Source organism: Varanus komodoensis, unplaced genomic scaffold, assembly GCF_004798865.1.
Source record: "Varanus komodoensis strain SLA01 unplaced genomic scaffold, ASM479886v1 scaffold3, whole genome shotgun sequence".
NCBI lineage: Eukaryota > Metazoa > Chordata > Lepidosauria > Squamata > Varanidae > Varanus > Varanus komodoensis.
Window position 1 is genome coordinate 66,330,700 of NW_025335761.1, and position 27,050 is coordinate 66,357,749.

The 27,050-nt window shown below is 58.1% G+C and overlaps 1 protein-coding gene across 1 annotated transcript in view; it reads left to right on the forward strand.

Moving 5' to 3' along the window:
• Window positions 1-3,188, forward strand: part of MDGA2 (MAM domain containing glycosylphosphatidylinositol anchor 2) — a 193,508-nt gene extending 190,320 nt beyond the window's left edge. Inside the window, exons 16-17 of the mRNA XM_044436278.1 lie at window positions 1,200-1,305; window positions 2,479-3,188. Coding sequence (XP_044292213.1) covers window positions 1,200-1,305; window positions 2,479-2,567 — 195 coding nt within the window. The 3' untranslated portion in view covers window positions 2,568-3,188. The remainder of the gene's footprint in view (window positions 1-1,199; window positions 1,306-2,478) is intronic.
• Window positions 3,189-27,050: the final 23,862 nt, after the last annotated feature.

Sequence of the window (27,050 nt, forward strand, 5' to 3'; positions counted from 1 at the left end):
TCGGTTGCACTGGCTGCCAGTTGAAGTTCGGACCCAATTTAAGGTGCTGGTGATGATCTAAAAAGCCCTAAATGGTTTAGGACCTGGATACCGGAAGAGCGTCTCCTTCCATATGTGCCTGCCCACCCCTTGAGATCTGGGGCAGAGGCCCTTCTCCAGCAGCTCTCCTTGAAGGAGATGAGCAGGGTGGCTACCCAGAGCAGGGCCTTCTCTGTGGTGGCGCCTCGACTATGGAATGCGCTCCCCAGAGAGATTCGCCTGGTGCCGATGCTTTTTGCTTTTCAGCATCGGGCAAACACTTTTTAATCTTCCCATCATTTTAATTTTTAAATGATTTCAACTGGGGTTTTATTATCTTAGTCGAATGTTGTGTTGCTTTGTTTGTCTTACGCGTTTTCGTCGTAAGCTGTCCCAAGTTGCTAGTGGTGGACGGGTTAGAAAAGCTATTAATTAATTAATTGAACCGCTTTTAATAAATAAATAAATAAATAAATAAATAAATAAGGGCCATGCGGGGTGGGCTTACTGACATGTTCCTCTGGGGAGACGCTGCGTGCCCCCCCCCCCCACGGCCTCTCCAGCCACACAAGCTCAGCTGAGCCAAGTGCCTGCCTCCCCCTTTCCCAGCTTCAGCTTTACGCTCCTGGTTGCTGGGATGGGCCCCCTTTCTCGGGCCCATAAAGCCACTTCTCCCGAAAGCAACCCTTACCTGTTTGTGCAAATGAGCATCCCCCGAACAAGTTCCCAAGCAGCCCGTATGAAGCGGAAGGTTGGGAACTGGTAATTAAAACAATAATGGAGATTGAGGTCGGTGGCACTATAGCCAGGTCCTGGGGGCAACGAGCCCGGCAGCCGTGCAATTCGAACTTTTGGTGCCCGGCTGGGAAGCACTTTCACTGGGAGAGAGGGAAGTCTCCGTGTGTCTGAATCGGCCCGTTTGCACGGGGCTCCTCGGCAAACCCCCAGCGTCCACTTCCTGACTTGTCCGCACGATCCAGGAAAGCAGAAATATCCACAGACTGCAGGGGACGGTTTCGCAGAGCCCGCCAATAAATAAGCTGTGCTTGGTGTCCCTGTGCCGTGCAAGAGATCGTTAGAATCCGGATGCAGCAGATGCCAAATGGAGCGGGTGGGGGGTCTCCAAGCCTGACCATCGACGGATGTGACGCTCAGGGTCGTGCCGCTTCATTTCCCTGCAGGTTGTTTTCGAAGGCATCCGCGGCCGAGGCATCGAAGGTGACATCGCCATTGATGACATATCCATCGTGGAGGGGGAATGCTCGAAATCGGATTATGTAAATAACCGTAAGTGGACCCCCCCCTCGCCCACTGGTCCGTCTCCACGTTCCCAGCAGCAGCCTTGCAGGCTGGCCAGGATTGTCGTCAGACCCCCACCCCTTTGCTTCCGCCCTGCCCCCCCCCCCCCCCTAAAGGCCATCCCTTGCGGAATCGGGGCCGATTTGGCCCCATAACGAGACAAAGCCCAAACTGGAATGGGTCTGCGTAATCCACCCCCCCGGCCCCCAGTACCTGGCAAAGGGGCCCGTGGGACTGGGCTGAAGCTGACACGCCCCCTGGGGTCCAGACTGGGCCCCTTCCACAGCGGTTGTACAGCTGCTTCCTTCAGGACAGCGGGAGCTGCCCTTCCTGCAGAGAGCCCTTTCCATGCTCTGGATGCACCAGCCGTGGCCCCGCGGCCCGTGGCCTGCTTTTCTCAAGCCCACGCCCAAGCCCACAGCCAGCTTTTACCAGCAGCGGAAGCCCGTGGCCATTCCCGCTGCTGCACCCCCAGGCCACAGCCACAGAGGCCGACCCTCCCTTTTGGCCTCGCTTGTCCTTGTGGGGCGCCCCTCTTCATCTGGCCCCTTCCGCTTCAGCGCGGGCCCTGCCTGACTCCCCACTGCCCACACGTGAGAAGAGCGCTGCTCGTTGGGCCGAGACACGGCCCACCTCGCCAAGCATCCCTTTTCCAGAAGAACCAGCAAGGTGCCAGGGGCTTGCCTGGAGCAACAGGCGGATGGGGGACTCGGGAGGCTGACGCGCACGGAGGGCGAGCAACAGCCCCGGCTGCAAAGCCGGCCTGCCGGTCGAGCGAGAGCCCCCCAACGTTCCCCCGAGCCCGGATGGGAAGGCCGGCCAAACCAGCCAGGCCGCTGCCGCCCAGCCCCAACAACAGACGCTGCCCCTGCAGAGCGTGCCGGCTGCCAGAGGGAGAGCTCCGCTGTCCTTGTGCAGCTCCCCTCCCAGGAAACCCCAGCCGGGGTCCTGAGGTGGGGAGCGGTACGGGTTCTGTTTTGCCCTGTCTTGACGGAGAGGACTGTTCCTTCCGGTGAACTCTGCCCCGCAGTCCGAAGCTGTTGGCCCGCTCGGTGAGAGGAGCCGGTGCCACCAACATTTCTGGGCGACTCCGACCCGGAAGCGCTCAGTGCTTTGCCCCACTGGGACAGCTAACTAACCCCGTTTCCCCTCTCTGTTTAGATATACCTTCAGGCGCAGTCCGGACGCTGCCGCATATACGGATTTTCCCAGTTTTCCTCCTTGTGTCTGTCTTAAGTCATCAAAGGTGACCTTATTCTGGCAGAGGCTACCTTCACCGATGTACCACGCACTGGCATGAAGAAGAGAGAACATTTTAAAAAGAAACCAAAACTACCAAAGATTCCTCCACTGACTGACTCAAATATGATTTTTTTTAAGAAAAGAAGACTCAAACGTTAAAAATATATATATATTAAAAAGGAAGCCTTGGGAGTTTATAAAAACTAAAGAAACAAACAAGAGACTGCAGGTGCATGAACGCACCACAGGACACACGTGGAAGAGAAGGAGCGAGACCTTCAGGTGCTTTTGTGGCTAATTAGCGATGAACAAACAGACGGAGAGCACGCACGCACGCACACAGACAGACAGACACGGCATCCGTTGGAAGAGCTCCGTCAAAAGAGTTACAGAATTCCTCGTCAAAGCACAAAGTCATGGCTTGTTTTGTTTCGAATGAATAGTTTGCTTGTTGCCATGGAACCCGAATGGCCTGCCAAAAGAGAGATTCGGTGAGCAAGAGATGGAGAGCGAGGAGAAAGGAGCCCCCAGACCCCACCTCACCGCAAAACAGGGTACAGGAAGAGCCGGGGCGGCGCCCCTTTCCCCTCCCACCCAGGGTTCTCGCATCGCATCGCGTCCCGCCCGCCTCGGGGCCCCTCCGGTCTGCCGCCGCTGCTTCCGGGAGCGGCCCGGCCCCGAGCCTTGAAGACGGTCTGTTTCAGCGCCTCGTGGCAATGCCCGGTCGCCGTCCGCGGCCTCCGCCTCGCATGCCGCACACCCGGGACGTGCGCACCACGCAGAGGACAACAGTGACTCGTCCAGCGTTCGCTTGCCGCCACTTGAACACCCCGAGAGACCCTCCCACGGCCCGTGAGACCCCCGCCCACCCCCTGCCCCACTTCGCCCGCACGCCACCGAGAATCACCCATGCTCAACCAAGTGACGAAACCAAACTACCATCTTTTTTCTAATATGCCATGGAAACCAAGTGCCTTCAGTGATAACAAGCCTGAGAAAATGGGGTGGGGGGACACACGCACACACGCACGCGCGCACGCACGCACACACGCAGAGATACGGATGCTCCTGTGCAGGGCAGCTTGCAGCTGGCGCAGGGTTTGCATGAACTCGTTTTTCTAAAGCAAACTACGGAGCAAAACTGCCAGCTGGGAAAGGAGTTCAGCCCCCCGAAGCGACTTCCAGAGGTGGGTTGACCTGAAGTGTAGCATCGAGCTCTTCTCGGACTGAGACCTTGTGTCGCGGCCCCTTCCCAACATGCGTGGCTTTAGTGGCTTGTTCAGAAGCAGAAGGCTTCCATCCGGGAAGCGGGAGCTGCCACTTGCTTCTTGGGTTTCCAAGTAGGGTCTGATGGAGCCAGCAGTCCTTAGCAGAGAAGGTTCCAGTGAAACTGACGCTCTCTCTCTCTCTCTCTCTCTCACACACACACACACACACACGCACGCACACAATTTTTCTTACTCTAACCTCTGTGCAAAATGAGCTTGGTCCTAACTTTAGTGAGCTGAAAGAGAGCAGGGAGGTTACGGTGCGTACGGGGAGAAACACGAGAAAAGCAACGGACTCTTTGCGGCAAAGCGCAAGCCAGCTGACCTGGTTTCATTTCCGAATATGACGACGACGACAAGGCCTCTGCCCTCTGCCCTTTCATCAGACTCTGTGCAAATTGTGAAATATTATTTTATTATTTTAGCAAAATTTAAAACAGACAGACAGACAAACAAACCACTTTTACAAAAAAAAACCTGTAAAAACGATCTTCAGCTACCTGGCTCCATCGCATACCTACAATCAGCCAAGTTTCCAATACACTGTAAATTTCCCCATCTATAAGTTGGTAATGAAAATTTGAAGACCTTTTTCCTTAAATTATCTCAGCTTTTAACTTCATTAAAAAGAGTTTTGTCTAAGCAAGAGTTACTATAATTATTATGATTATTCTATGTTCTTTCAGTACCCTAGAATGAAAAGAGAGAGAAAAAACTTATGCAAACCATTCGGATATTGAAAAGGGAAAAACGTATAACATTTGAAAACATGAATTTAAAAAAGCACAAAGAGAAGCAGTAAAAAGCAATGAGGCTTGATTTTTTAAAAAATTCTGTTGAAAAAAGTTTGTGCTGATGATTCAGTCATTCAACTGAAAGAGATAATTTTACAACTATGTTCAATAAAGCTTATTTCCAGGTAAGGCACGGTAAGCGCTGTCTGTCTTTGTTGAGTGCTTCAGACACACCCAGGTGCTGCGGCCGCAGTCGGTCGCTTTTCCTCTGGATCCACGGCTGTAATCCAAGCAGTGGGCTAGATCTGGTAGAGTCCTGCCACGGTGGGACAGTCACCACTGGTGGATGGACTCTGCCTGCCCCATGCACGCCCGGTATTCTTTGGCAGCAAAGGAGTTTCCAAAATGGCCACATCCTCCGTTTGAGGGGAGAGATAGTAGGCTGCTCCGGTCCCTCTGCTCTAGAATCGGTGTGCTCTGCACCCGAGCGCCAACCTGAGATGGACCAATTGAGCTGAGCCTCAAATGGAAGCATAGGACCAGGGCGAGTCAGAAGGGGCCTCCCGGCCCATCTAGTCTGACCCCCGGCTCCAGCCGGCTCCGCTCACGACAGGCCAAGAGTGAGGCCCTCCTACTCTAGCAAAAGCTTAATGGGCAAAGTCATACGGCTGGTGCAAACTGGCAACAGGGCCCAAGAGTTATTCCACAACACGCCGGGCTAATGATTCTTGCCATGGCAGGGACCCAGGCGGCTTGGTTTCCCACTTGTAAACTGCAAGGTCAAGAGGTCTGGATGTTCTCGACCATGAGCCATTCTGGGCAATCAAAGGAGGAGGTTCTCGAAATGGCCCTGAACATCTCCACAGCCCCTGAGGTTTCGTGCAGCTGTGAAACCTTTGCTGGAACCAGAACCATAAACCAGCCAAAGCCCGCCCCATCCACGAGCGAAGACAAGTCGAGTCAGTCCAGGGTAATCCGACGTGCAGAAATGTCAACAGCCAGAGCGCCACAGTGGAATCCCTGCACTACCTGGACCCAGGCACAGGTGAGCCCAAGAGGCAGCCATGGTCCAAGGCATCCGGCAGCCCCGGGCTACCACCAGTCAAGATCCGCAATCCACAGCAAGCAAGAATCCCCCTTCTAGGGAAAGCATGTTAGAACGTTCAAGGACAGGTTCTCAATAAAACAACATTCAACTGGAAAGAGTTCAGATGGGATGGAGAGCTCAGCGCCCCTAGAGGGGCAGGCAGACATAAGCAGGCGTAAACGAAGAGGCCCGGGGACAGGAAAGGCCAGAATAGCCTAGCACGGACTCCCAGCCCGGGCATTGGCTCAGAAATGAAGGCATGGCTGCCGCAGGAGGGTCTTCCTTCCCCCTCAAGCCTGGGCTAGGAGCTGAGGGAATAATTCAACCCGCACTGGCTTTCCCCTGAGAGCACCGACAGGGTAAGCTCACAGTGCTTCCTGGCATCCACCCTGAATCTTGGTTCCCTGAGTTTTGCGCCATTGGAACGCATCCTGCCCTCCACTGCAGGGGAATAAAGCTCATGACCCACCTCTGTGTGGCACCCCCTCACGTACCTGTATGACGGTACCAGGTCCCCTCTGAGTCTCCTCCTCTAAAGGCTGTAATAAAAGTGAGGCGAGGAGAGGAGAGGATCTGTCAACTCAGTGAGGATGGCAACAGGTGGCAAAGCAAAGGCAGAAATGCTCAATTCCAACTTTGGCTTGGTCACCTTCCAAAATGACCGCCATGGCAAAGATGAAGGACAAGCTGAAGGGGCGGGATGGCAGCTTGAGATTGATCAGCACGGGGCAAGCAGCACCCCATTCCTCTGAACAAGTTCAGATCCCCAGGGCCCAACCCGCTGTATCCTAGTGTAGGTAAAGGAAGTGGCAGGAGAACTCTCAGAACGGTTCTGGGCCCCACTGCTGAAGAAGGGAGCAGACCAGCCGGAAAGGGTTCAGAGGATGATCCGGGGACGGGAGACAAAGCTCTGTGACAAGAGATGAAAGAGCTGGGCGTGTTCAGTCCAGAAGGGAAGGCAGGATAGCCCTCTGAAAGGCTGTCCAGAGAAGAAGTCCAGGACCTCTTCTCGATCATCCCAGACCACAGGACGTGGAATGGCAGGCTTCAGTTCCAGGAAGCCCTGTAATACTTGACCAAGACTGTGGCATGTCATTCAGTGGGAGATTTTTGAATATTTTTTGCTGTATCACTGGGGAATTTTTATGAATCATTCTGATCTACTTCACCAGTTTGATGCATAAATATTTCACCTTGACTTCCAAGAAGACAGAGTGAAGATGCAGGGTGATCTTGATAAACTTGAACACTGGGCTGAAAGCAGCAGAATGAGATTCAATAAGGACAAGCGCCAAGTCCTCCACCCAGGAAAAAGGAACCAAAGGCATCGATACAGGATGGGGAACACGTGGCTCAGCAGAACTGAACAAGAAAAAGATCTCGGGGGAATTGTGGACAACAGGCTAAGCATGAGCCAACAATGCGATGCGGTTGCCGAAAGGGCAAATGCCATTTTGGGATGCATTAACAGAAGTATTACTTCCAAATCATGAGAAGTAGTAGTTCCTCTATACTCCTCTCTAATCAGACCCCACCTGGAATTCTGTGTCCAGTTCTGGGCACCAAGATTTAAGAAAGATGCAGGAAAATTAGAAAGGGTCCAGTGGAGGGTGACAAAAATGATCCAGGGTTTGGAAACATGACCCTGTGAGGAGAGAACTGAGGGAACTGGGCATATTCAGAGAAGAGGGGGGACATGAGTTCCCTCAACAAGTACCTCAAAGGCTGCCACAAAGAGGAAGGTCAAGATATCTTCGCACTGGTACCAGAGTGTAGGACATGGCATAATCAATTCAAGTTGTGACAACCCAGATTCGGGCTGGACATCAGCAAGCGCTTCCTCCCTGTCAGAGCAAGACGGCAGTGGGACCAGCTGCCTGGAGAGGTGGGGGGCTCTCCCACACTGGGGACATTCAAGGGGAAGCTGGGCAGCCACCTGAGTGGGGTGGTGTGACTTGGTGCCCTGCAACCGCAGAGAGTTGGACCTGATGGCCTTCTTGGCCCCTTTCAACTCTACTCTTCTCTGATTCTACGATTCAAACTATGGGATGAATATCAACCTAGACCCAAGTATTTCAAAAAAAGTCCAGTATATCTTGAAGGAGAGTGGCTCATGTTGTTCTGGGTGGTTTTCTCCTCTTGTCCCTCCAGGGATTGCGTTGCTTTTTACACTTTTAGAATAGGTAGTGATTGCAATGAATTTGTTCTGCTCCGACCTTTATCCTTGGATGCTTGCCTCTTCGGGCAAGGCTTAGATCTTTTTGAGGTCTCCTTGCCCCCTCCCCTCAAGGCAGCTGGGGAGAAGCAACCCACACCTCTGGGATCTTGTGTCCAAGAGACTCCTCCTTGCCCCCTTTGAACATGTACCTTTGCCAGGAGGTGGGGAATCAGTGCAGGTGGGGGAGCCCCCTGAGGAGGAGGTGCTGCTCCTGCCGCTTGGGTGCTTCCGTCCAGAGCCTGAGCTGGTTTTGTGGGATCATGGCATCGGACATGCTTCAAGAAAAGCCCCCGTGCCAGTTGGAATGCATTTTCTTTTCTGAATCCAGCATAATGTATCATTTCATGGGCAGCTAAGGTCAGTCTGTCATGCACCTGTGTATATCTGGAGTTTTATTGGCTTTCCGGAGTTGTGGAATAATTCAAGACGTGCCCACCCAAGGTTCGTTTTGATCCACATGGGGATTCCAAGGCGCCACTACTGGGCAAAGATGGGCCACTGGCCACGAGTCCTGGCTTGCCTCTTGGGAGCCACTGGCTCGGTTGCCCACGCAGGGGAGGTGGTGGGTGCTCTGCACGGGAAGCAGGAAGGGCTGCCCGAATCCCTCGTGATTTCAGCTTCTCTGCAGCAACAGATGAGAAAGCCCCTTCAGTTCGTTTTGGGTCAGGATGTGACCAGGCCGTCCCTTCCAAGTCAAGCACAGACAGGTGCCACCTGCAGTCGAAGTCTGCATTTCTGAGCTCGCAATGTGATTCGCGGCCTGAATAACGGGGCAGGGGGAGCACTGGGGAGCACATGTTCATTTCAAACACCCATCCATCCCAAGAGGAGCACTTTTCAAAAATGCACCAAACCAGTGTGTACATTCAGGGAAAATGCTCCCAGAAATACAGGTGGATTCTCGTGCGAAATGAAAGAGAAGAGCTTTGCAGACAGAGGCAGGAAGAAGCTTTGAGGTGGATTTGGAGGATTTTGCCCGGCTCAAGCGGTAGCAATTTGCACGTCCGTTCTTCTGTGGGAAGGGGCCTGCCGCTGGGCTGTTCCGAGGAGGATAAGGGGGCTTTGGGCAGCAGGACATGGCTCCGGGCTCGTGGCATGGAAGATGCTGCTGGCTAGGAAAGGTCAGCCCAGATGGGCAGAAGTCTGAGGCAGGTTCCCCCCGAGCCCTTCGGGGCCTCTGACCTTCCGCCTCAGGCCCCTGATCGCCACCGTGTTGTGCCCCACTCCATTTAGGAGGCTGACCTCGCATCCGGTGCGTTCGCTCATCCTTTTTACCCCGGTCATATCTGGGCAAGGGGAAGATTTTTCCCCTGGCCACAATTTGACTAAGGCCATGTGTATTTCTGGGACCCCTTCCCTCCTCGTCCATTCATGCTGCCACTGTGCTTCGTTTCCTGTCTCTGGATCCTCTCCCGTCCACGTTTCAGCCTCCAGACGATGCTCCAGCAGCACATAAGCAGTGGAGCCGAGGACACATGGCCTGGCGAAGGAGCCGTGGGTCTCAGTCACTCGCTTCAGGGGAAAAACAGCAGTGGCATTTAAGGGGCAGCACCCAATCGGAAGTCCTACCAAGAGCTGACCCATGAAATAAGCAGGATTCCACGGAGCGGGACTAAATGCAGGCTCCTTCATTCCAGGGGGCCTATTCTACATCAGACTAACATTTGGTGCTCAGTAATTCATAAAGATGTGTCAGTGTGGCCTTGTTTCTCTTTCTCTGGATTGATCACCCCACTCCTCAACCCCTGGATTAGCTCTCCAGCGAATGCAACAATCTGACATTTTGTGTATATGTGGGAGAGCTGCACAGGACACCAGAATGCCTGGCGGCTTCTACTCTTCATCTCTGGTCATTTCAGCAAATTGTGCAAAATCTGCTTTCATGCAGACTTTCCCTGGTTCTTGGACTCTCCCCTGCCATGCCCGCAAGGCATTCGAGCAAAAATTCTCGAGAAATGCCCAGGACGGGCAAAAGCCAGAGCCGTGCAACTGAGCTCCGTGCGTGCGCACAGGAAGGGCCCTGCACTCGCGCAACCACGAGGCTGCAAGGACACGAACCCAAAGGGCCAAAGGACGCCTGGAGGGTCTTTTTTTTTCCGGCGGAGGCAGGAGAAGGCACTCTGCGGGGACACCGCTTTCGCTTCCGTTCCTTGGCCAGAGAGACCTCGGGGCCTTCTGCGGGGGTTGGCGCCACCCTCAGCCTTACAGCTTGGCCAGAGGCGAGGCCCCTTCCTTCTCGTTGTGCCTCGCACCCGGCAACCCGCGAATGAATCTCCTCCATTGTTAATAAATGGTAATCGCATCCTGCGGACAGTCATTAAAAGGGGCTGAATGAGCTCGGGGTGACCTTTAAAACCCTCTCTAATTTTCATTAGTGGTGTGGCCACAGCTCTGTGGGGAGGATTTTCATAGCAAAGCTTTAGCCCCCCCCCCCGCCCCCCGCAGGGTTTGCATGCTAATGCATGGCTCAGGCGGCAGCCACTTGAAAGAGAAATCGGGATTCGATCGGATTGAGAGGGCTCTGGGAGAATAGCCGGGAAGTGTGGGGAAGGCAGCACCCAGGGGTCCGGCCTCAGCCCACTCGCCATGTTACCTGGGAAAGCCGAGCAGGTGACGCGTGGACACATCATTCCTGGCTGCGTCAAGCAGGGGTCCCGGTGAGGCCCAGCCCGGAGTTCCAGGAGAACCGCTTTGCTCTACACAGTTGTGGTTGAACAAGGGAAAACCCAGTTTTAGTTAGACCCGGGTTCAGTGAGGAACCATTTCGGCACTTAGCCATAAAGTTCCAGATCGAGAGAGGTGTTACTGCCCCTCTACACGACTCTGGTGCGCCCGCAACTGGAGTCTTGTGCTCAGTTCTGGGCCCCTCATTACAGGAGGGATATAGCCAGGTTGGAGTCAGTGCAGCGCAAGGCCACACGGTTGGTGGCCGGTTTGCAGGGGATGGGGAACGAGGCGAGGCTGAGGGAACTGGTTCTCTTCAGCCTGGAGGAGACTCGGGGGGATCTGTTGGTGACATGCAGGTATGTGAGGGGGTGTCACACGGAGGTGGGCAGAGACCTGTTCTCCCCTGCAGAGGAAGGCAGGACGCGCTCCAACAGAGCAAAGCTCAGGGAGCCCAGGTTCCATTTGGATGCCAGGAAGCACTTCCTGACAGTCGGGACCCTGAGGGTGTGGAATGGGCTTCCTCGGGAGGTGGCTGAGGCCCCATCGGTGCGGGTGTTCAAGGATAGGCTGAATGGGCACATGGTGGGCATGTCATGAGCGGAGCCGGGGGTCAGACTGGATGGCCCAGGAGGCCCCTTCTGACTCGCTCTGTTTCTATGTTTCCCAGGTCTCATCTAGAGGCGTTTCCCCTTCCCATGGGATTCTGCACTGTGTCTGCTTGATTATTCCACAGGAACAGCTCTCGGTTATTTTGTGGGCTGTTTTAAAAGAAATGACCTGGGTTGGTCAGCCTGATAGAAGCGATGGGAACATGGTCCCCTCCCCAGCACTGGACCCCACCTGACCGGATGAGCAGGAGAGGTCAGGGCAGGCGATGCGGATTCATTCAGGGAAAGCGCGGCCAGGGTCTTTCTCCAGCCAGGCGGGGCCTCTCATGGGGTCTCAGGGCAGCAGTTTGAGCCAGGCGTGCACAGAAAGGGAGCTGTCCGGCCATGGAGGAGGAGCCAGCGTCGCTTTCGCTTCGGGGGCCAATCTGCTGTGCCACCCACTAAATGAGCGAAGTGCATCCCCAGAAGCGCCCGCAGCGTCCGTCCAGCCTCCGCACCGCCGTGCACGCTCCTGCCTGCAGAGGGTTCCAGGGCAGGGACGCTCCCAAGGCGCACCTGGCTGCCGAACCGCAACTTCACTGCAGTGGGGGGGGGGGGGCTGCTTTGCCCCGAGTGGGAGCCCTTTCTCTGAGGGGAAGCCCGTGTGCCTTCGTGCATCGGATGCTGCCGGGCCGCTTTCCAGGCTGGCCTGGCCTGAGCTGCAGAGCGATGCCGTTGAGGGCTGGTCCTGGCTGGGGGGGTCCCCTTTGGTGCCCCCCATCAGCAGGCCTTGGGGGGCTTCCTTGAGCGCAAGAGTGAGCCACAGCAGCTGTGGGTCCCACGGCCACCCTGATGCCCCACGGGGCCCCACTTTTGGGTTGCTGTGGGGCATGGGGAAGTCTCTGTGGCAGCTGAGCCAGCGTGGCCTGGAAAGGCAAGCCAGGAGCCGCGTGGAAGGGGGCCGGGGGTCCCAGCAGGGGCTCTGGCCCTCGGCTGCCGCATTCTCATCGCAAGCGAGTGAATGAATGGGCAAGCGACATGCACAGGTTGCGGCCGGCTGTGTGGCCGCCGCCCGAGCACCTGGCGTGTGGGGGGCTGCAGCAAGGGGGCAGCTCGTGGGGTGGTTGTGCGGGTGGCTCAGAAGAACAAGGGCGTCCCAGAGCGCCACCCCAGGCCGCGAAGACGAAGGGGAGACGCGACAGGGGGACCAAACTGGGCCAGGGGGGCACGTGCGGAAGCGGAGGGGGGGGGGGACTCGGGACACCCGGGGTCTAGTCCCTGCTCTGCCATGAGCCAGCGGGGTGACCCAGGGGCAGCCACCAGCCCGCCACCCAACCCACCTTGCAGGGCTGTTGTTGTCGGAATAAGACTGCAAGCGGAGGAGACTTGTGCAGGCTGCCTTGTGTTCTTTGCAAATATAAAGACGGGCTCTATAGCTCACGCATAACCAAGAAAGCCGCTGCTGGAAGACGGCCGGGCTGCTCCCTGCAGCGTCTGTGTGGGAGGCTCGGCGGGGGAGGCTGGGCTCCACGGAGCGCTCCAGGTTTCAGTTCCACCGGCACTCGCAGTAAGCGCCTGCCCTTTGGGGCCTCAACGTGGGGCTGGGCAAGCTGGGCAGGCGGAGCCACCCGTGGCTCACCCGTGCCCAAGGCTGCCCGCCGGGAGGGCCGGTCGCTGGGGAGGAAGGCGGGTGCTCCCAGATCCGGCGGGCGGGTGTCCCTGGGGCAGCCGGATGGGCCCGCGGAACCTGGACGCGCGACCAGACCGAGCAGCGGCCCGATCCAGGAGGGCCCCCCGGGCAGGCCGGGGAAGGAAGTCCCCCCCCCCCCCGCTTCCTCCGCAGCCAGCCAGACATTGCTGTCTCAACCCCACTGCGGACTCCGCCAGACAGGTCGCTCCTGAAGCGGGCAGCCTGTTCCTGGCACCCCGGCCTGGGCACCAGCCAGCTGGGCACTCCGCACGGCTGGTGGCCATCCGATACCTGCCCAGAACGGCCCTGGCACACTTAGAAGTGTTTCCATACAGTTTAGGCCAGAAAGGCTGCGAGGATGGCAGGTGCCGCAGAGCCCGCTTCGCCCGTGCAGGTGTCTTTTCTTTGACCGGGGACGGGTCGGTGCCCTCCGGCTGCTCGTCCGCAGAATGCCAAACATTGATTCCGGGCGGCAGGTACTCCAGGGCAAGGCTGCCCCCCACAGATGGCGGCGGCTGCAGAAGTGCGCTGGCGGGGCGTGCCGAGGGGGTCTCTCCCAGGCAAGGGGCCAGATCCTGCTTCCGGGGCCCCGAGGGAGGTGGCGCCACCCCATGGGGTGGCAGCCGGTGCCCCGACTGCAGCATCCCTGTTGGCCCCCTTGCCAGCCGCGGCTCCACAAGCGACGGGGGTCGCCCTTTCCCCTCTCTCCTGTCCCGCTTTCTTTCTCCCTTTGATTGCCCCCCAAAGCACCTTCACTCTTAACCAGGGGTTCCCAGGATGGGTACCCACTCCCCTGGGGGTGCAAGCTGGCATTTCAAGGGGTGCAACAAAAGAATCGGCAATCCATGAAGTTTTTCACCAACATTATCCCAATAATACAATTGTTTATCATTATCTTGCCTGTGCTTGGATTCAGCCCCCTTTGTCAATCCAGACCAACTCTCAGGATCACCTGAATCTGGATTGCCAAAGCAGGAAAGTTCCATGTTTTGACAAAGCCACGAACCAGAAGCAGGAAAAAAGGAAGTAACTCATTTCATGTTCACAACTGGGATTAATTTTACCGTTTACGATTTTTTTCTAATTGCTCAATTAATATTTGAATTTTATGTCCAGAGTTAAATATGCTTATCTGAGTTCAGTTCATTCACCCACAGTACCATTATGTGGTTCAAGACTTAGGAACGTGACTTCTTCGTCGTCAAAGGCGATATTACTTTTGCAAGGGGGTAAACTTAAACATTTTCTGGGGTGTGGGGCACACGAAAGGGGTGGCGCCTGCCCCAAGGGCTGTCTGTCACTCGCTCCTCGTCCCTGCCCACGCAATACGACAACCCCCAGGTGTGATGTTGTCCGAACCGAGCCCAGTGGCTAGCAATTTGCTTACAAGCCACCAAGGAACCAAGGGGGGTGGGTGGGGGGGCTTGTTTTGCCCACGGTTGTTTGCCACGTCCACCGAACCCGAAAAACAGGGTCCCAGCTTGTTCCCACGCCTGAGCACTGTTCCCCCCTGCACCAGGCTTTTGTGCAATTTAACCGTTTTTCCCAGAGCTGCAAAAGACAGTTTTTGCAAATATTTGTGAAAATTTAAGAAATGGGGGGGGCGGGGGGAGAGACTCCCTGGTGCAATGGCTCTTGAGTTCAGTTGCATGAGGGGGGCACCAGGGAGCCTTGGGGGCTTGATAGTGGGGGGGGGGCAGCGGGGGGGGAGTGCGCAAGAGCCCCCGGGATCCGAGTGCAGACACTGCCGCTGTGGGGAGGGGTCCAGGGCATGTCCGGAGTTGCCAGGGTGGGGGTGTGATGGCTGAGCTCCGTGCCCCAGTCCCAGGATGAGCCGGGGCCCCAGGGAATTGCAGGCTGCCTGGACCACCGCATTTAAAACTCTCTCGTGCACAGCCGGGACGTCACATGCGCAAATTCTCCTTCATCCACCTCCCCTCCCCCCCCCGGCCACATGCAGCCAACTTTTCTCTGGCTTTGGGACCGGTGCATAGACGCTTTAGTGAGACATTTATAATTCATAAACAATTATTTTTATATTCTTTAAGCTGCTTTAATTACTTCTTTCTCGTTGTCAACTGTCTCCTCGCTTCTCTCTGGAAAAGTCTGCCTGTTGCTATGACGACCTCTCCTCCCAGAGGCGGCACATCACCTGCCCATCCAGGGCTGCAGCTCCTTTCCACCGGCTGCGCACGGCCGGCCAGGAGACCGAGGCACCCGCCTGGGCCCCGAGAGGCCACCCCGCACGCCCGGCAGGGCCCCGATCCCCAGCGCAGGGCTCCGGCGTGACTCGGGTGGCGGGGGGGAGGCCGAGGAGCGGGACCCTCCAGCCGAGTCCCCCGCAGAGAATCCGTTGAGGAGGAGCAGGCGGAATAGCACCCATGCCGTCTCACCAGGAGCGCTGGAGCCTCCGTCCGGAGAGCGGCCCCGTCCTCCTGAGGAGAGGGCGGAACGTGCGCCCACAGCCCGGCTCCCTCGGCCTTCGTGGCGCTCCTGCCCGCGGCTATCGGCTGCTAAATTATTTGATTTCTCTACCGCACTGGAGCTGGAGCCGTCTTGGTGGCTGCGCGTTCTAGTAATTTCAGGAGCTCCCTCCTTCCCCCCTTCCTTGCTTGCCTGCTTCCATTCATCCGCGCATCAAATTACTTTTAGGCTTCCCTAAATGGTGGAACTCCTCCCCCCCCCCCCCGCTTCCTCCACTCCATGAACAGTTTGATCTACCTCTGTAGCATCCCAAATTGTCTCCCCTGACCCCCAACAAAAACCCCCCCCCCCCCCCCCCCCCCCCGTCCTCACAGGAAGGTGCTTGACCCTGATAATATTCGAAGCTGCCATCCCTCACTTTTCGGGAACAGCCTCTGGGCCGCCCCTTTCGGCACCTCTGCCAGCTTTCCGGGGTGTTCCTTCCCCAAGGGGCAGAGAGGACAGTAGGGCGCCTGGCCGCCAGGGGCGCCTCTTCGGAGCCCTCCCGCTGGGCTTCTTGTGCGAGGCGCACCTGGAGCCCCTCAGTGACGCGGCAGAGGGGTCTCCCGTCTGGCTCAGCCCTCGCAGCTCAGCCTGGTCTGCTTTCCGGGCGGCAACTTCCAGAGCGCCTCTCGCTGGGGCTGGTTAGGCAGCAGAATCATGAATGGGCCTTCTGGACCCACCGGAAGATGGCCCAGTTTCTCGTGGGAGGTGTTTGTGCCCGTGAGGATTTGGCATAATATTCCAGAAGGCCATGGTGGTACGTGAGACTGAGAAGGAAAAACAACTCCTTGGACGGGCCCACTGGATCTGAGAGTGATGGTTCCGACATACGCGCTCTCTGACAGAATACCAGCGTGTTTGCCGCATGCCGAGCTCCCCTGGAGAACCCACGGTGCCGGCTCCAGTCGTCGGCATGGTGGCAGGCGTCTGTGACTCTCGCGAGCGCACCTCACCAGACGCAGCGTTCATGCCGCCTGCCTGCAGCCTTCCCTCCCCTTTGAAGGCCGCCCAGGGTTCGTGGGGCCTCTTCTTGACCAGAGAAGACGGTTTCCGAACGCAAACGGCCAGGGGAGGAGGACAGGGTGGGCCAGGATCACCACAGGGTAGGCAGGGAAGGCGAGGTGCGGCTGGAGCCCCACCGACCTGCCTGTCCACCGTGGCTTGAGCCAGCTGCCTCCTAGACCTTGTTGGACACACGGGTCAGAAAGGGGGGCAGACCAGCACCCTCCTTCTCCAGCCCCAAGCCTGAGGCTTGGCTCCGAAGCCGGAAATCGAGGAGACACTCCAGACAGTCAGAAGGGACCTCCCGGGCCATCTAGTCTGACCCCTGGTTCCAGCTGGCTAGTCTCATGTCATGCCTACCACATGCATGTCCAGCCTGTCCTTGAACACCCGCACTGATGGGGCCTCAAACACCTCCCGTGGGAGCCCATTCCCCACCCTCGGGGTCCTGACTTCCTGAGGTACTTCCTGGCATCCACTCTGAACCTTGGCTCCCTGAGCTTGGCTCCATTGGAGCACATCCTGCCCTCCTCTGCAGGGGAGAACAGGTCTCTGCCCACCTCCGTGTGACACCCCTCACATACCTGCATGTCGCCAACAGATCCCCTCTGAGTCTCCTCTTCTCCGGGCTGAAGAGACCAGCTCCCTCAGCCTCGCCTCATGCGGCACCCCCTGCAAACCGGCCACCAGCCTCGTGGCCCTGCGCCGCACCGCTTCCGACCCGCCTGCATCCCTCTTGCAGAGTGCGGAAGGTTGGCGGAGCAAAGCGCACACTCCCAGCCACAGAGACGCAGCTCCTCTCGCCTGGGCCAGGGGACAACCTTTGGGATGAGGTCCCAGGCAAAACTGGCGAAGCAGCACCTACGCCGATCCTGCCCTGCACATGACCGAGGAAGGGGTCTTCCCATGGGACAGGGCCCAATCCAGGACCCCAACACCCAAGGCAAGCGGATACATCAAGAGCAGAAGGCAGGCAATGTGGAAGAGAGCCATCAAGATAAAGTCCGGGCTTGGGTCCCATGCCCAGCTTTAGATCCACACGGCCAGTCAGCTGGGCAAACAACTCCTTCAGTCGGCCGGGCGGATTGTGTGTGTGGAAAGCGCCCAGCTGCAGTCCGTTGGTGTTGTGCGTGCGCACGGGAAAAGGGTGCGGGGCGTGCGCAGCCAGAGTGTAGCTTCATGGCAAAGAAGACGAGGAGGATCTGGAGTGTCGGCCTGTGGCAGCTTCAGACCAAGGGGAGCTGCCCGGGTGCATGGGGGTGACGGCCGCCCCCCGGGGGAACGGGGAGATGGCACAGCAGGGGGTGGCGTGGGCAGCTGGGGCTGACGGGCGTTCCGGTCTGCCAATGGGAGACGAGGAGGTGGGTTCGGGGTCTGGCCCGTGTGCCCCAAGAGTTAGGTGGGGTCAGGTGTTTACTCGAGAGGAGAACCAGGCCTCATGAAGGTCACCCTGATTCGACAGGGGTTCAGCGCTGGCCCTGGGAAGCCTGGGGACTCATCTTGATGGCTCGGGCTCCCTGCAGTATCAAGGCAGCAAGCCCCTGTGCCCCAGTGGCCGGGGAAGATGGGCTAGGAGGAGTGATGTGCTGCTGTCCTGCTTGCGGGATCGCCTGGGCAGCTGGCTGGCTGGGATGCTGGCCCGGGGGGCCACCCGCCCCCGGGGGGCTCCTGCTGCCCTCGTCCTCCCGGCCTGGGCTTCGCACAAGCAGCCAGATCTCAGGCCAGGCAAGGGCGCTTGCTGCAGCATTGGCGCGGGGTGGGATTGCCAGGTCTCGCAGGGGCGGGGGGGGGGGGGCTCTCGGGCCCCACATATGCGCCCCACTTATGACTAACAGAAATCACATTCCCAGCTCCCCTCGATCTGCACAATTTCATTGCAGGATCCATGCAGGATCCACTGAAGATCCTAAAGCGCCTTTAAGGGCCGCCGAATCCACACGGCGCTGTGGACGCCCCGTGCCCGGGGAAGACAGGTGGGTTGGATTATTTCTCCTGCCTCGTGAGGCGTGGAAACAAAATGGAATAAAACAGGGAGGGGGAGCCAACCAGCGTTTGGGTGCCCCCCCCCCCCCGTGTGTGCAAGGAATCTTGATTCACTGGGATTGGCACGTGTGGCCCACAAAATTAGCGTATAAAATGGCTCGAAATGAAAGGGAGCATCGGGGCCGAGTCCTTTTGTGCTGCTTTGCTGTTGTCCTGGAGGTCAGTGATACATATTCAGAAGGAAAGAAAAGCCATTTACAAAATGCCAGTAAGATCAGAGGCGTTCCCCCCACCACACACACAGAAACGAGAGGAGGGATGATTTATTCCGCCTAATTTTCTTTGGCACAAAAGAAGAAGGGGAAGAACACAGAGAGAGAAACTGGAGGAGAACCCGAAACAGTTCCAGTGCGTAGTTAATTGCTCAAGCGTACCAGAAACAGAAGCTCTGCAAATATTTGTGTGACACTAATTTGATATATCTAATTAAATGCTATTTATTAAATTACTCTTGCAGTATCTCATGACACAATGAACGATTTGAGATAGGCTGATCGCAGGGGGAGGGCACGGGGGGGCACAGAGGAGGGTCTTTGCCCCCTCCCCCTGCACACACCCATTGCTTGTGGTTCTCATCCGATGTCTTTCTTTGTTGAACACTTTACTGTGTTGTGTTACACATGCCGGGACACATTTCTCGGCAAAGCCCTTGGGGCTCCAGCCAGCAATGCACCGGCCCCACCGAAACCGGAGTTCCTTCAAACTGGAGCAGCTGGTGGGCATCACTCTGTCTCGCGATGGTCAATTCTGTGGTCTGTTTGTCCTGGCCCAGGGGCCCGCCTGGTGTGGCATTTTCTTCACACAGTGGCAAACCAGCCGTCTGCAGGGCCCTCAAGCAGAGGGGCGCAAGAGCTATGCGCAGCCAAGCCCCCGCCAAGCCACAGGGAGGTGGGGGGAGACCTGCTCTCCCCTGTGGAGGAGGGCAGGATGCGCTCCAACAGAGCCAAGTTCAGGGAATCCAGGTCCAATTTGGATGCCAGGAAGCACTTCCTGACGGTCAGGACAGGCTGGACATGAACATGGTGGGCATGTCATGAGCAGAGCTGGGGGTCAGACTAGATGACCCGGGGGACCCCTTCCGACTTGATCTTTTTCTATGTTTCTGAGCTGCTGTGTGACATGACCCTATAAGAGGGAGAGAAATCCCCTCCACCAGGCATAACTTGCTGCACCTCTCTCCTCTCCCCTTCCTATCCCCTGTTGCCCAGAAGAACGATGCCAGAGGTGGTCACCACCCCTCGCAGAGCAGCCATCTCGGCCCCTCCATCCTTTCAGCCGCCCCTTCCTGCCCCTTTCCGGCCCTGTGGCATCCTTCTGCAGGTGTGGTGATCAGAACCGCTCCCGAGCGCAGACAGGGCCCATGCCGGGTGCATGCCTGGGATCGGGGCCTCGGCAAGCTTTCTTCCTCACGCAGCCAGCCAGCGGCCTGGTGGTGGGGCCATTCGAAGCCCGTGCGAAGGGCGACCCGGGAGGTGAAAGCTTGACCGCACACCCTCTTCTTCTGCAAAACAGGACGGGTTCAGCAGAGGCCACCACGTCTAAAAGTGGTGGTAATTGCTCTCTTTTGCTCATCCAAAATATATTTTAAAGAGGAGACTGGGAAGCTGACCCTCCATATACATTTCCCCTCAAGGAATCCATTATTCTCTTTATGGTGGTTTGCACAGCTAGAAATTATCGAAGGGAAATGACTGGAGTGAACGGGGGAAAAGAGGCGGGGGCTTGTGCAGGAGGGAGCGTGCGGCCGCTCGTCCCCCGTGCCCGGTGCCGGAGCACTTCGGGTTGCTTGGCGCCTTCCTGCTAGCCGGCTCAACACTGGGAAGAGCCCAAGCATCCTAAAAGCGAGCCCGTGCTGGCGACGAAGCCAGCCGAGGAGCCGAGGTGGGGAGAGGCGGCCCAGCAGTCAGTCGGCCAGGCAGCTGCGGGGGTAGCATCCACGCCAAGAGGGGTGTTCCTCGGAGCTTCAGCCGCTTGCAGGTGGGGGGGAGCAGGGCTGTCTTCGGCGTGGGCTCCCCCGAGCTCAGAAGGGGCTCAGCACCCGCAGGGAGTTCTAGCAGCCCTTTGGGAGACGCTCCGCGGTTTCCAGCCCACAGCAGAGCCAGCAGCCCCGCCAGGCACGCTGCCTGGAGTTTTCTGCTCCCCCAGCACAGAGCTGCAGCCTTCGCGGCTCCGGGGAGCGAGGCAGGGAGGTGGATCCTCTGCAGAAGGAGTGTGGTGAGCTGCAACACGCACGGATCGCGACGGTCACTCCTGCCCTTGGGCTGCCCCAGCATGAGGCCAAGGGTGAGGTCATGCTCGTCCCCACACTTCAGAGTTTACCTCGGTGCCCTTAGTGACGGGCCAAATTGCCCTGAATCATGTGGACAAACTGGGAAAGTTTCAGAGGAGGGTACAGGGCTGATCGCGGGACCAGGACAGCCCTGAGAGGAGAGACTGGAAGAGCCGGGCATGTTCAGCCTGAGCGGGAGAAGAAGGAGGGGAGAGGCTGCCTCCTTCCAGGACTTGGAAGGAAGTCATGGAGAAGAGGGGAAGGGAGCTCCTCTCTGATATGGAATCACAGAACAGCAGAGTTGGAAGGGGCCAGAAGGCCATCGGGTCCACCCCCTGCTGTTGCAGGACACCAGTTCACACCGTCCCACTCAGGTGGCTGCCCAGTTTCGCCTTGAACGTCTCCAGTGTGGGAGAGCCACCACCTCTCCAGGCAGCTGGTCCCACTGCCGTGTTGCTCCGACAGTGAGGAAGCTTCTCCTGATGTCCAGCCTGGATCTGGGTTGTCTCAGCTTGACTTGACTATTCCGTGTCCTGCACTCCAGCATCAGCGAGAAGAGACCTTGGCCTCCCTCTTTGTGACTGCCTTTGAGGGACTTATGGAGAGATCTCATGTCCCCCCTCAGTCTTCTCTTCTCAAGGCTGAACATCCCCAGAGCTCCCAGTCTCTCCTCACAGGGCAGTGTTTCCAAACCCCGGATCATTTTGGTTGTCCTCCTCTGGACCCTTTCTAATCTACCTGCATCCTTCTTAAATCTTGGTGCCCAGAACTGGACGCAGGATTCCAGGTGACGTCTGAGTAGTGAGGCGTATAGAGGAACTACTCCTTCTCATGATTTGGAAGTGATACTTCTGTTAATGCATCCCAAAATTACATTTGCCTTTTGGTGGCTGCATCATGTTGCTGGCTCCTATTTTGCCCGTGGTCCACAATGTCCCCAAGGTCTTTTTCCTTTTCAGTTCTGTTGAGCCACATATTCCCCATCTCGTATCGATGCATTTGGTTCCTTTTTCCTTGGCACTTGTCCTTTCTGAATGTCATTCTGTTGCTTTCAGCCCAGCGTTCAAGGTTATCAAGATTGCCCTGGATCACATCCATCAGTGCCAGACACAGAATAACAGGGTCAAGTTACAGGCAAGCAGATTCGGGCTGAACACCAGGAACTCCATCCAACCAAAGGCCTCCGGAGGGTTCAAGGTGCAGTGGGACCCCCTGGGAGTGCAGCTTCAGCTTGAAGTCCTGCACTGAGCAGGGGGCTGGACCTGAGGGCCTTCACGCGGCAGGAAAGAGGGGCGCTTCTGCTCCGTTCCTGGCGATCCCCACACGACCGCTGGCAGCTCACCTTTTCCAGCCTGTGTCCTGCAGCCAGTGGGGCTGCCGCACCTTTTGCGAAAGAAGGCCGGTCACACACAGCTCACCTGGAATGATGCCCCGCATGGCCGCTGGGCGAACGGCATGTCTCTCTAGCGCCACCTGCTGCAGCCCTTGTGCTACTGCACCTGATGGGGAAGAGGGTTGCTGGTTGTCCCGCCTTCCTTCCATGAGCCTTGGTTTGGCTTGGCTTGGCTTGGCTTGGCTCGGCTCGGCTCGGCTCGGCTCGGCTTGCAGGACCAGGCTGAGGACAAGAGGAAGTCCATGAATGACTTCCGCTGCGGTGGCTCATGGCAGCCCTGCCTCCAAGTGCCACAGACGGGCTGAGCTGCTTCCCTCCGGCTGGGGCTCCTAGCCCCCCCCCCCACACAAACAGACTCAGCACCTTCTGTCTGGGAAGGGGCTCTGCCAGGGACGTGACCTGGGGTGGAAGCCATGGCTCCCGAGGTGGCCACTGAGGAGGAAGCCGGCGAGCTCTCTTCTATTGACTTTCCCTCTCACTAAGCCCAAAATCATCAAATCTTATTACAGAGGGGGAAGGAATGCACGGGTTTCGGCCTGCAATAAATCGTACACCAGATTGGATTTACAACAGTTGAGTGGATCAACAGAGGCAAAACGTTGCTCAAGGCTGAGCGTTCCTGGGGGAGATGCTCAGCCCACCTGCCCGTCTCCACAGCAGAATGGCTCCCGAGCGGGGGGGGGGGGGTGAACCACTTGAGCTCTGCCTTTGGGAGCCTGTGCAAAGAGGAGCCTCTCTCAGCCGAAGGCTTTGCGTGGAGAGACGTGCACGAGAACCCAAAGGACGGAGCTGGAGGCATTTCTGACTGGCAAGGGAAAAGCTCCCCGGGAATTAAGAAGGAGTTAACGTCTTCAGAAGAAGAGGTGGGTGGATGGACAGAAGCGGATTTGCAGTGCGGCTTTCGCTGCTAAAGCCACCGGAGAGGAGGAGGCGCTGCCGAAGAGCGAGTGGCTGTGGGGAGCGCAGCGGAGGCACTGGCCCTCCTCCACCCCTCCGGGCCATCGGGTTCCGCAAGGCAGGAGGAGGTGCGCCAGGTGGGGGGCCTGATGGGCAAATGCTGGGACTGGTGAGGCTTCGGGGCCTCTGGGGCCATCAGGTTGGACTCGGGCAGGCAGGGCTGGCCCAGAGGGCAACTAAGCCAGCGAGGCGCCGCAGCAGCCAGGCGAGCGATTTCCGGAGGCGCCAGGGCTCCCGTGAGGCAGCCCCCTGAGGGCCGCTCTCGCCCTGCGCTTCCGTGACCCAGCAGGTTCTCCTCCCCAGGGGGCACGTGGCTCATCTGGAAGGGCAGACGCCAGGTGGGGGTTGGCTGGGGGCAGGTGCCTGGCTTTGCTGCCGGGGCTCAGCTGGCCGGGGGCCCAGCCGGTTCTTGCTGCCTTTGACTAGTCAGCCCGAAGCACCTACGGCAGACCTGATGGGGGGGCAGGGGGCAGGGGGCAGGAGCCTGCCCAGGGTGGGCTGTGCGCCTGGGCAGGGCCTGTCCCCACACCGGTGGCGCCCGCGATGCCTTTGGGCAGCGGTGTGGCTCTGGAGGGCCACGTGGGCTGTCTTACTCGAGAAGCTCCCAAGCGGCAATCCCCCCCCCCCCTTCAACACCTTCCGGGCCTAAAAATTGCTCCTCTGTCCTCAGCATGAAGAGCAACCAAACCACTGGCCAGCCCTCTCTAAGAAATGCTCTGGGCGCACGCGGCTCTGGCTCGTAGTCACGCTTCCGCCACGGCGGCATCAAGACCACAGGACGGAGTGCGAGTCTGAACCGCGTCCCCCGCCTCTCCCTGCATGGTCCGCAGCCGTGGCCGAGCAGCCCGGTCCGTGGCCCCGGGTCCCGCCCAGCCGCACCGCTGCTCCTGCATTTGCTCCGCGCGATCCGCTCTTTGCGGCGCTTTCCGCACTGGCAGTCCGGGTCGCGCCCCGTCTGGGGCAGCTGGCCAGAGGGCCTGGGAAGGGAGAAGGCGCCGCCGGCTCAAACCGGCCTCGCGCATCCCCACCGAGGCCTCCTCCTCCTCCTCCCCCTTGAGGAAGGCTCCCCGGGCTGGACGAAGCAGCCGGTGACGCTTGGCTCCTACACTTCCCGGAAAAAGAAGAGTTGCAGGTCGAGTGGATTCTTGAAAAAGAGCCATAGATCAAAGTTGCCCGTCCCAGTAATACAACTGCTGTGAAAATACTGCTTTCCACGCACAAAAAGGAGAGAGAAACGGTGAATAAAGTGCAGCAGATGCTTTGAAGAAGTCAAGTGGGGGTGGGGGGGCAGCCATATAAATGTAGGCATGGTCATGCAGAGTGGCGGGGAGGGGTCTCCCCCCCTCATATTAGGGCCAGGGGTTTCCAATTATGCAGGAGGGCTGGAGACTCAGGCAAAAGAACCCAGGATATTCTGCAATATATTTGGGGACGGGGTCGCTTGGCGTCCTGGATCGGCAGAGTCCCTGTTCCAAAGAGGGAAGGAAAATGGGCAGAGCAGGAGGCCGTTCCGCAGCGTCTTCCACAGCCGCCCGGTGGGCTCCTTCCTTTCTCGGACTGCTCCGCCAAGCAGCGTCCAGGTCTGCTCACAGGGCTCAGCAAGAGGACGGCCCAGAGGGTGGGTCCCAGAGCCCAGCGGAGATAAACCGGCCTCATCCGGTTGTGATAGCCCAACGGGGTCACTTGTAGATGTCGCAAGTGACTGGGGCCCTGGGAGGGGGGTGGCCACTTGTCCTCATTAGCTGCGGACTATATGACTGACGCACAAGCATCTCATTTCAGCACAGGGCCCCCGCGCACCATGCGAGACGGCCAGCAAGCGAGTGCGGATGACCCTTCTCGCGGCGCATGTTCACGCCCACAGCACAACCCTTGGTGGAGCCAGAGAACAGCTTGGCCCCAGGGGGCGGGCGCTGCCCCCCACCCAGAGAGAAGCCTTGATCTCGGCCTCCCTGGCCAGGGTGAGGGGCGGGTGGCGGGGAGAGGCTCTGGCCTTTGCCCCCGGCCGAGGCGCCAGCCCTTGGGCCGACCTGCTGCATGGCGTGAGGGCGCCGACGGACACCTGAGAGAGCTTTGGGCCCAACGGCAGCGCAGGGATGGTGGGGAGGGGGCAGGTGGAAGGGAACGCCTCCTGAGGGGCAAAACCATTATGGCGGGCCTGAATGGGAGGGCGGGAACTTTCAGCTCCGCTCTGCCGGGGCAGCCTGCCGCCCTCGCTGCACGGAGAAGGCCCCCCCGCGGGCTGGGCCGCTCCCCGTCCCCATCCACCCACGGCCTGTGCAGGTCTCTTGAGAAGATCAATCATTCCCCCCCCCCCCCCCCACAGCAAGCAGTGCTTGCAAAGCCAAGCTTGAAAGGCCCAAGGGGCTCCACCGTGCTTTTCCCTCCCTTCCAGAGAAATGCGCTCCCGGCGAGTCTCCTTCCCCTGCAGCTTCTCCCCGCCATGATGCCACATTCACTTCACTGCCTGCCATCCTGGCCAGTGGGGACCAAAAGGCTCGGGATGCGGGGGAAGGAAGCCGCCTCTGGGCAGGCCTCCCGCTCTGCCCTTCCAAGGCCTTTCCAAGGTCCGGCAAGTGCCTAAAACATCAGCACCCTGGACAGCACAGATGTCCTTTGCCTGCATGGACGGAGCACGCTCGCATTTACGAAGCGGAAGGAGCCGCTGCTCCGCCCTGCCCCACCGCCCCCAGTGCCTTCCTCTGGGGGATCCAAGACGCTGCTGGGGGCGGGCCACCTCCTGCCCCCATTGCTCCCTGGCAGGCAGGGTGCCTCTCCTCCAGGCCGCTGCTTGTACAAAACGGGTGCCCAACCCAGCGAGCCGACCTTCCCGAAAAGCACAGGGCTTGATCTGTGCCTGGGATGCCGGAAATTGCCGCATGCTCCAGGCTTCTTTTGAAAAGCTCCGACATTCCTTAATGAGGAACACTGACCTAGGTTTAGGAATGCTTGGCTGACTGGAAGGGGAAGGGGAAGGCTTGGGCTTGGGGTGACCAATTCCAGAGGCCGTGCTCATCTCTGTTTCTAAGCCGAAGAGCCAGCATTGTCCAGAGATGCTTCCATGGTCATACGGCCAGCGTAACTGTATGCTCTCGTGCACGGACCGCTGGCCCCTTCCCTCCGAAGTGGGACCCATTTCTCCACTTGTGCTTCCATGCGTTTCCACCCTGGGCTGGCAGAAGCCAGGGCAGGTGACGGAAGCTCCCTCCGTTCTGCGCCCTAGGGATTCGAACTGCCGAACTGCCGACTTTCCGGTCGGCAAGCTCGGCGTCTCACCCGCTGCGCCACCGCGCCCCCTTTCTGGCTGACCTCCTGCGGCTTCAATTAGGCAAGAGATGAAAGAAGATCATGAGTATCTCTCTGGAGATGGACGTCTATCCATCAACTACCGTGGCGCTGGAAAGAGAGAGTGTGTCGAAAGGCAGGAGGACAAAGTCATCTAAATAAACCCTCTTTTTCCCTGGAAGAGGAAGACCAGAGAGAAAATCATTTACAGTAACAACTTGTTCATTTCTCCTTCTTTAACCTTCTCATTCCATTACTTATCTCCCCGGAATAACATTTCTCGCTCTTCCGTTGTGCTGGCTCGCTTTCTAAGTCTACCTTTCCTTTCACAGTAAATTCATCATTCTGGTTTGGGCCATTAATCTCTGCTTTTTCTTCCAAAGATAATACATGTTTAATGGCTGTGGAATGTAATATTGCAGAAAGACCAGAAGTGTTTGACATGCAGTGGAAGGGGAGCAGGAAGAGCCTTCTCCAGAACGTGGCGACGTGTCTTCTCTGACAAGGAGCCCCGGCTGCCTTCAAGGACTGCCTCGCGGTGCTTGAAACATTCCTGAGGATGAGTGAATTCGTGCCGCCCGGTTTCCCCAGGTGCGCTGACTTTTGCTTCTGCACGCACTGCATGAGGGGGACGAGCTGGAAGCAGCTGGACTGAGAACATCCGCTGGATCTGGAGGTGGCCAAGGCCTGGGGAGACACGGACCTGGAAGAACAGAGCGGATGGGCCTCCTGGGTGGCAGGGAGCCCATGCCCTGCCCAGGGTTTCGGCTGCTTGGACCCAGCCCTGCGGCTCACGGCTTGAAGCCCCTGCCAGTGGGGGCTCTC